The 10,320-nt window shown below is 41.5% G+C and overlaps 1 protein-coding gene across 1 annotated transcript; it reads right to left on the bottom strand.

Moving 5' to 3' along the window:
* Nucleotides 1–221: 221 nt before the first annotated feature.
* Nucleotides 222–9,865, bottom strand: znf706 (zinc finger protein 706). The gene is made up of 3 exons (XM_072674706.1): nucleotides 9,754–9,865; nucleotides 5,187–5,328; nucleotides 222–1,747 (listed from the first exon to the last, which is right to left on the bottom strand). Exons 1-3 carry the CDS (start codon nucleotides 9,855–9,857, stop codon nucleotides 1,652–1,654), a joined length of 342 nt encoding a protein of 113 aa, XP_072530807.1. The 5' UTR covers nucleotides 9,858–9,865; the 3' UTR covers nucleotides 222–1,651.
* Nucleotides 9,866–10,320: the final 455 nt, after the last annotated feature.

The following is a 10,320-nucleotide window of genomic DNA, read 5'->3' as shown; positions in this document are numbered from 1 at the left end:
GTGCTGCTATAACTGCTATAATTCTGCAAAAAACAATGGGGTAGAATTCCTCCACAGCAACATGTGAGACTGATCTACAGGTACAGACAAGGTTTTGGTTGCTGTTGACATTATGGTATCACATAGGTGATCTACCTGTTGCAAAATTTCTTTCCATCTAGGTTTTGTATGAGGATCCAAACAAATATTGTGGTGGGAAAATATATACAGAACACAATGCATTAAACAAAGTTAAACTTTATTAAAATGTTATATTACATTGGTACAGAATCCAGGTGACAGAAGCATGAATCTTATCTTAAATATTGATGCAATATCTCTCCAGTGAACGATTAGAATTCCTGCAGCAAAAAGAATTAAAGGATTTACAGTCACTCTTGGCTACATCCAGTGATTTCAGAGAAACACCTTTACGTATATATTCCCAACCACCGATTTGATCACAGAAACTCCATTACAAAGTCTTTACCACAGGTACTTTTAGCAAAACCAACGGAGCAAAAGCACTCAAATACTACGACCGAAAATCTCACACACCTTTAATATTAGGCCCACTGCAATCAGTGCGGGACTGCGATTAGACGGAAAAAAGGAGGAGAAAAACTAAAAGAAGAGGGAAAGAAAGAAAGAAAGAAAGAAAGAAAGAAAGAAAAAAGAGCAACAGACCTCTGAAGTCACCCATCTGAGGAGGTTTGGGGTGCAAGTTTTCCAAACTTGATATGTTTTTTTTTTTTTTGTTGTTGTTGATATAAGTTTTAAATGTATTCTGTCATATTACAATTTATTTACTGAACCGAACACAAGTGACAATTACATGTAACAAAATAAATGTGCCTTAATCCTTTATCTAAATTATATAATCAGTAAAAACAGAAATGTGACTCTGTAGAGGATGGAACGTAATAACGCTGACATCAACATCATATAAAGTTTGACACATGAGTAAGCCAACACTGCTGTGCGCTGGACAGACAGACATCTTCCATTACACTTAAACACTCCTATATAACATCAGCTCCTCAAACTCCCCTCAACTTCCACACTGGACAGACCTTGCTTGCTTGTTTGGGCTGTTTTGGTGGACTTTAGTTAAGTGTCCAGCAGTGTTAGCTTGCAGTTATTATTGCAGTTAGTATGATTCATATTTCACCTCCACAATTACACAGACCCCGTTAGTCAGAGGATCCAGTGACTAAATGTACACAGGTATGGCACAGGTAAGACTACAGGTATGGGTTTTGGAACATGAGTGTTTACCACAGGGTGAGATAGTAAAGATTTCCATTCCTATTTAACTGCCTTTCATTAAAAAAACAAAAAAACAAAAACAAAGAAACCCTAAAGCTTAGACCTGGAGTTCCTAATACAGGCATGACGGCACCTACTGAATGACGCACGACTTCAGAGGTCTATGAAACCATTGAGCTGGATTACCTTTTAATCAGCTCTACGCATGAAACACACCAGAGAAGCTAATAAAGGACAGACTGCAGATTGAGGTAATACATTGATCTGACGTTTTTGCCAAGGCTGGAGCCATCATTTCATTGAAAGTGTACCAGTGAGGAGCGGGCGGCGGGAGCTCAGGGTCAACAGTCTTTGATCCGAGAACAGTAGTGCGAGGTCTGGGACTGAAGTGGCTTTTTTTTTTTTAGGCCTCAACACCTTCCAGCTCCGGAGGGAGAGGGTTCTTGGGATGTTTGCTCTCAAAATGTTGCTTGAAGGTTTTCGGATCGGGCATCTGCGACTGAAACAAGACGAAACACAAAGTGTCAGTGCATTCAGTTCATTACACAAAGACGTACCTGGCTCAGAGACCTCTTCAAAAGGCCTAGGTAACCCCATAGTCCATGTACGGAAAGAAAAGTGTGAAAATAGCTTGCTTTAAATGTACGATGGTTGTGAGGTCACGCTCAAACAAGCATACAGCAGTTTATCCCAGTCCATTCACAAAATGCCACGGTGCCCCGGCTGAAATTCTTTACTAATTTGATCCCATGCCTATAATACCTCAAGTGCTTTCCCGCCAATCTGCTCAGGATCAGGGTCATATCAAGCATATTTAAATGGGTCTTAAATTTAAGCCTGATTTTGTTCCAATAGTTTGTTTTTGCTGTTGCGCTGCCGTGTTAAAACTCCATGGAAACACAGCATTCCCAGCCCACAGCAGTGATGAGCATCAACAGAGTCTGCAGTGAGAAATCGTGAGACAGTGGAACATCAACACCTTGCAGTTCTAGAGTTCTGACTGGGTTCGAGAAAGCCGCCTTTCCCACTTGACGCATGTACTTTGGACGAGCCCAAACCATTTCTGAAACACTTCCAGATCATGGTTGCTTAAAACATGCCCATACCAGAACAATGCCTCCACCATGTTTGGAAAATCATGTGGTTTTCTTTTTACAATGTCTAACCTGACCTTAAGTCTTGCCTCCAAGTAAATCCTCCACTTTAACTGTTTTTAATTGTAGACGCTGACGAAGATAGGCCTCCTTCCTTGACTGTGTTCTTGATTTGACTACAGACGTCACACCTGCAGAGGATGTTGCTGCAAGCGCACCTGCCCTCAAGGCGCCTCTTAGTGCATTGGCTGTCTGACACCTTCCATCTTTACGCTCCTGCCCCCACCAGGTTTCAGCCCCCTGCTTCCAGGGCCATTCCAGTTTCCAAGGCTACTTCAATTCCTGCTCCCCAGAAGGCTCCATTCCAGTTTTCCCAAGGAACCTCAGTACCAGCGTTGCAGTTACCTGGGCCAAGCCAGCCCCCCCCAGTCACTCCAGCTACATTTCCCTGAGTAACTCTGGATCCTGGTCAACAGACAGCTGCACTTCCTGTTCCTCTGACCATTCCATTGTTGACTCAATGCCCCTCATATTAGCTCCTGTCTCATGTTCTGCCCACAGTCCTTGCCCTGTCCCCCAACAAGGACTTCACTGTCGTCCTATTCTCCATCCACTACAACACCTGCCTCTTGCTCGGTTTTAATCTGATCCCCGCTTGTCCTGTGTGTCAGGGGTGCCCCCTGAGGACGGGGGCTTCTGTCATGATGACTCCCCCTCCTCCTGCATCTACTGGGTACTGCACAGGGGCATGACTTCCTCCCAGACTCCACCCCCTGGCTTTGCAAGGCACAGCACTCAGCTGGGCCTAGTCAAGCTTGTTAGCTCACGGTATAAAAGTGTGCTCAGCAGGACCTTGTGGCAAAGTGTGTGTGTCTAGTAATAGTCCTGGTCCTTCTTGTTTTGGAAGTCCTGGATTCTGACTTTCGCTGTATTTTTTTAAAACTTGTAATTATGGATTTGTCTGTGTCGTACCTGCCTGCCCCCTGACCCCTGCTTGCCATGACTAAGGGTACTGGTTTAGCCCAAATGAACTCACCCTACAGTAGCACACAGAAAGCGCCAGTTCCTCACACTGGTCCATTTTACTGTGCCCAACATGGACTTGCAACCCACCCACTGCCATTCAGAGCACATTTAACACGCACACACTGAATGGATCACAGACAAGGCATTAGATATGATAGGATTGACCCTCTTTCACAAGCAAGTTGCACCGAGAGCATATTCTTATGTGCAGGCCTGCCATGATTTTTTTGCCCTCCTCAAAAGCACTATAAAAGGAAATCTGGCTGAGTAATGCACCCAACAGAGCTGGTGTCTTTGAGGGAAGACTATGCAGCACGTCCACGCTTGCAAAGTGTTGAAATTTCAGTCTAGGCACCATTTTGGATCATTAGTGCTGATATACCAAGCTCTGCCCCTACAGAGCTCAGCAGCCATTCTTACATGTGATAAAAAAAATCATTGTATCTGCTGGTGGGACATTGTGCTCAGCAGGCTAAACATGTGATTACTCGCCTTATGCAGAGTTCACACTACATGATTTTAGCTCAGCGACATCAGCTCTGAAATTGGCTCTAGATTGGCGTGTGCGAATTGTTCAAAGACACAACCTGACTGGCTTGCCGATCGCTCGCAGAGTTAAAAGAAAAAAAATCTAGCATGTTAAATAGCTGGACCTGTTGGCTAGTCGAAATCCTGTAGTGTGAAAAGTGTCTCCAGCCAATGAGAACGCAAGGAGATAGGAAAGCCGATGAGGAAGAAGCGAATCTGCATGTGTGCGCATAGGGGCATAATATACTTCCTATCAGGACACATTGGCATACACTCAACCATAATACCTATGTTTTCACTGCAAAAATATAGATTTATTTACTTCCAGTTCTCTTTACTTCCTTTTTTTTTTTTTAAGTGTACTAACGAATTTAACCGCTTGCTTCTTGCGGACATCCTCATCCATGTTTTTCAGAATAAAAAAAGCCCTTTCTCCCGTATGGTATTGAGTCATCCTCCGTTCCTTCTCACGTGTGTTTTCATGACTAAACAAGAACAAACAGCCCAGTCTGTGATTTTTTCCTAAAACTGTCGTGTAATGTGTGACCTGCAGTCGCTGAACAGTCGTGTACAGTGCAAACCACAACCACTTAAAAATTCACGAGCACAAGAGATCGAGTTGTGTAGTGTGAACTGTGCAGCGACCTGACGACTCTACAAGTCGTGTAGTGCGTTGAAGCCATTAGTCGATGACGTAGGCGCTGAAAATGCCAATATCAATATTTTGCAGACACAGCATTTTTACAATATACACTTTTCTATGTGCGCTTAAACCATGGACATAAATCATATCTAATTAGAAGATCTGAATTCATGCGTTTTTGCAGCTGTACTGCCCTGCACTACATTAGCCTTAGCATAGCCTTAATCTCATAATAAACAGCTGAGCGCGATAGGATCGGATTATCTTGCCAGGGGCTTTTCCTGCTTCATACATCGACTGAATCTCAAACTGTTCCCTACTGTGCACTGCGTAGGTCATAACAGTAGTGGGCTCTGTACCAAAAGAGTGCATACATCTAACAAAGAGCCATTTGGGATTCAGCCCATGTGTACAAATGCCCACTGGACTGAATCTTACAGAGATCTTACAGGGTTGGGATTCAACCGCAGTTTAATGTTTGCGATGTGATCAAGTCAGAGCAAGTTCATTCACACTGATGAGAGCTAGGGATTGCTCAGCCACACCAGTGTGACCCTCCCTTCAAGACAGAAAGTTTAAATGCACTACCCCCAACCCATGACTGATGGACAGGGACAATAAATGACCACTGTTCATTTGAAACTGACCCTGCAAACTCCACATGTGAACACCAGTGCGGCCTTAGCTGCCGTTTTCTGGTCGTGGCCTTTAGACTTCTTGATCTCCGCCTGCTTCTTGGCGTTTTTCTGCTGGGACTGGATCTTCTGGTGTCCACGGGCCATGCTGTCTCTGGGAGAGAATTAAACAGCAGAGATGACAATTACAGTGGGGAAAAAAAAGTATTTAGTCAGTCACCAATTGTGCAAGTTCTCCCACTTAAAAAGATGAAAGAGGCCTGTAATTGACATCATAGGTAGACCTCAACTGTGAGAGACACAGTGTCTGATTTTTAAAGAATTTATTTGCAAATAATGGTGGAAAATAAGTATTTGGTCAATAACAAAAGCTCATCTCAATACTTTGTTGGCAATGACAGAGGTCAAACATTTTCTGTAAGTCTTCACAAGGTTGGCACACACCGTTGCTGGTATGTTGGCCCATTCCTCCATGCAGATCTCCTCTAGAGCAGTGATGTTTTGGGGCTGTCGGCGGGCAACACAGACTTTCAACTCCCTCCAAAGGTTTTTTTATGGGGTTGAGATCTGGAGACTGGCTAGGCCACTCCAGGACCTTGAAATGCTTCTTATGAAGCCACTCCTTTGTTGCCCTGGCAGTGTGCTTGGGATCATTGTCATGCTGAAAGACCCAGCCAGTTTCATCTTCAATGCCCTTGCTGATGGAAGGAGGTTTGCACTCAAAATCTCGCAATACATGGCCCCATTCATTCTCATGTACACGGACCAGTCGCCCTAGTCCCTTTGCAGAGAAACAGCCCCAAAGCATGATGTTGCCACCCCCATGCTTCACAGTTGGTATGGTGTTCTTTGGATGCAACTCAGCATTCACTCTCCTCCAAACACAACGAGTTGTGTTTGTACCAAACAGTTCTACTTTGGTTTCATCTGACCATAAGACATTCTCCCAATACTCTTCCAGAACATCCAAATGCTCTCTAGCAAACTTCAGACGCGCCCGGATATGTACTGGCTTAAGCAGGGGATCACGTCTGGCACTGCAAGATCTGAGTCCCTGGCGGCGTAGTGTGTTACTGACGGTAGCCTTTGTAACGTTGGTCCCAGCTTTCTGCAGGTCATTCACTAGGTCCCCCCGCGTGGTTCTGGGAATTTTGCTTACCGTTCTTGTAATCACTTTGACCCCACAGGCTGAGATCTTGCGTGGAGCCCCTGATCGAGAGATTAGCAGTGGTCTTGTAGGTCTCCCATTTTCTGATTATTGCTCCCACAGTAGATTTCTTCACACCAAGCTGCTTGCCTATTGCAGATTCAGTCTTCCCAGCCTGGTGCAGGTCTACAATTTTGTTTCTGGTGTCCTTCGACAGCTCTTTGGTCTTCACCATAGTGGAGTTTGGAGTGTGACTGTTTGAGGTTGTGGGCAGGTGTCTTTTATACTGTTAACGAGTTCAAACAGGTGCCATTAATACAGGTAACGAGTGGAGGACAGAGAAGCCTTTAAAGAAGAAGTTACAGGTCTGTGACAGCCAGAAATCTTGCTTGTTTGTAGGTGACCAAATACTTATTTTCCACCATTATTTGCAAATAAATTCTTTAAAAATCAGACAATGTGATTTTCAGATTTTTTTTTCTCATGTTGTCTCTCATAGTTGAGGTCTACCTATGATGTCAATTACAGGCCTCTCATTTTTTTTAAGTGGGAGAACTTGCACAATTGGTGACTGACTAAATACTTTTTTTCCCCACTGTACAGCAATGTGCAATGTCTCGAAGATTTTTACTTTAAATTGTGCTAAATATGGATTCTGTAGACATCTGCCATTCACTTTTTTAAAAGGGCAACTCCACCAAAAATCTCCCTCCATATTAAAAAGGTCAATATGAGAACACGGTTATTCAGAATGGTTTGGCGTGAAACACAGTTTCTGGAGAAACGTACAGAGTGAGAACTGTGGTTTTGGTAGTGGTAGTTTCCAAGGAAAATTATTTCCCACTATTTTACAATCATCAAAGATACACATAAACCTCAGAAGCATAAATAAACTTGTGGTTTTAGATAGTAAAGAAAATGGCTATATTTGTGTTGTAGTCATGGTGACCCCTGGTTCCTATCACCATCTTTATACAAAAAAAGAAATATGCAAAGAATCAGTAGGTCTCTTTTCAATGAACCATTTCACAAACAAACAAAAGCCCCACTCAATGTTTTCAGTTGCGATTCGGAAATTTATGAAAAGACACATATCACAATTGCTTCACGTTTGGAGAAATTTAGAAAGAAATGGCTGAGGGAGGCCACAGGGCGATGCAGCTGCAGTGATGAAGAGCAAAAGCAAAAAGGATAAAAATTAAGTTTAAAGAAAACAAGGAAGCAAACCAAAGGAGTGGCCATGGCACAATAATGTGCTTTTATTCTCGGTGATGAGCCCAGCTGTCAGACACTGGAACTCATGCTGACGAACATGAAACTGAACCTCATATGAAGCGTTGCTCCTTTGCACATGCATGTCAGTATAGCAGCGCAAACTGCTCAGACAAATGTTATAAGATATAGGTCAAATTAGAAAGATTCTGTGAATGCTCTAAAAAACTGATTTGGTGAGAAAATTGGATCTGGGCCTCTTGAAATGTAGTGTGAACGTAGCCAAATTCAGGCTGAATAGCACTGGATAACGTACTGCAAAAGAAAAGTGAGTTACAGCAAAACATCATTAACATCATCACACATCATACAGTAGCGGTGCAGTTATGAAGCATGTGTGTTTGAGCATAGTATATATTATAGTGTATAATATAAATTATACAGTGGCTTAAAAAAGAAATATCAGCTAATATTAATATGAATAGTGTTAAATAAAAATATATAGTGGCACAATAATAATAATAATAATAATAGTGATATTGGCTTTTTTTGTAAACACAAAAGTAATAATTCCATTTGTATTTAGGGATTATATATTTTTTAAATATTAATTTATATTACTATAGTGTGTGTGTGTATATATATATATATATATACACACACACACACACAAGTATCATTATTTCTCAGTATGATGAGAAAGAACACCACTGAACAGCTTCCAATGGCTCTAAAGTGACAAGCTACATTTGTATAAACTTCAATGTGAATAACTAGTATCAATAAAGTAATTATTATTATGGTTATTATTATTATTATTATTAATAATAAATCATGAGATTTTGTCTACAGTGACACAAATTCAACCTTTTTTTACACGCAAAAATTATTCCATTTGTATTCAGGAAGTATATTTATTGATAATAAACTTACTTATGATATATTATAGTATATTTATTTTTCAGTATGATTAGAGACACCACTGAACGCCTTCCAATGGCTCTAAAGTTACGAGCTACGTTTGTATAAAGTAACTTTAATATGAATAATTAATATTAATAAAGTAACTTTAGTATTATTATTATTAAACATAATAATAACAATATTTTGGCTACAGTGAACAAATATTCGACTTTTTCCTTACACGCAAAAGTAACAGTTCCATTTGTATTTAGGAAATATAGGCATTTATATTATGATATATTATGATGGTATATGTCTTGTTCAGTATGATGAGGGGCACCACTGAACGCCCTCCAATGGCTCTGAAGTGACGAGCTCCGTTTGTATAAAGCACACCTTGGAAAAACCTCCAACAATGTCAGGCTTTAAAAGGCAAGTTCTTGTAATTATTTTATTCATAATCCCACTGTATACTGTATTATTCACAAGCAGGCTGTATTATTATAAACCGGCCCAGTTTGAACACAAGTCTGAGTCTGGTGTGCTCGAGCTCAATGAACATATGGACCAAATATGGAGACGTTTAACGTGGATATTAATGGGTTAAGGAAAACTGATAGCGAAGAGGCTGGGGGTCAAATAAGTGAACAGATTATTGGCATTTAGAACAGATACAGCCTACAGGACATGTTTAAATACATTAGAAAAGATCACATTACGGACCCGACGTGTTTGTTAGCCAACAGCCAAAAGGCCACCAGTGTGACAGCGTTCAGGAGCTGGCTTTACCTCAGTCAGTCAGTCAGTCAGGGCTACTTGGCTGGCTTATTAAATAGCTACCTGAATTTAACACAGAGTACGACGAGATTTCTCAATATTTGATTTGGCTTGAGAGTTTTGTACAAAATACTGTCAAGATCGCCACAGAATTTCCCTCAAGCAGGGTGAATAGCTAAGCTAAGCTAAGCTACACTATGCTGTCCAATGCAACGCTATGCTATGTTTAGTTCGTCGTTAAAATATCACCTTTAAAAATCCCTCTGCTTGTGTCCAAACGTACCGCAATCATTAAAGCTCAAAAGCACAGTTTAAACCCTTAGCTCAAAAATACCCAAAGCAAGAGACTTTTACTCAATATCGCGAGTAAAAACCCGGGGTTAGTTTAAACAGCTGTTAGCAGGCTAGCTAGCTTTGGCTAGCTTTACTATCAACGCGCTGCTGCCACACACCAACTTTAGGTCGACACAGATTCGCTTAAGACACGAGAAACAGTGCAGATTTGCTTAAGTTAGATATTACAAATATATACACGCTTACTTGGCAAATGAAGAGGAAATCCAGTGGAGACGTTTAAAGTTCAGAGGTATTTTCTGGGTGACAGCTGTGCGTGCTGCTGCAGTTTCCAGATGGATTAGTCCCATATAGCTCCCAAATCAGCCCCCTGTTCACTTCCCCTAGACACTCACACTAAAACAGGGTCCCTGGCCGCGTCCTATTTATCACATTACTCTGAATACGCTAGAGGACGCGCCTGCGATTTAAGGGTACTATATTTAAAATGAAAGCTTATTGATGTATCAGAAATACATCGATCAGATGGGTATATTACACAGTTTGAAATGCTGAAATCAGAGCATTTACTATTTCAGTCTCTATTACTGAAATATTCACCACTAGATGTCGCTGTTATGCTTTAATTCCCAGCACTAACCCTTAAAACTTAACCCTGTGGCTGAGTCTGAACAGCTGAATGAAACCACCTTACTTGTCTGGGGGTGTTCATTTGGTCTTATATGTAGCTCATGGCTCTAGTAAAAATACGGGCAGAGCTGACCAGCATGCCGATCCACATGACTATGAGATCAGGCAAAATCATAACAGCTC

Source organism: Salminus brasiliensis, chromosome 3, assembly GCF_030463535.1.
Source record: "Salminus brasiliensis chromosome 3, fSalBra1.hap2, whole genome shotgun sequence".
NCBI lineage: Eukaryota > Metazoa > Chordata > Actinopteri > Characiformes > Bryconidae > Salminus > Salminus brasiliensis.
Note: the sequence above shows the minus strand (reverse complement) of the source record. Positions and strands in the feature narration are given on the sequence as shown.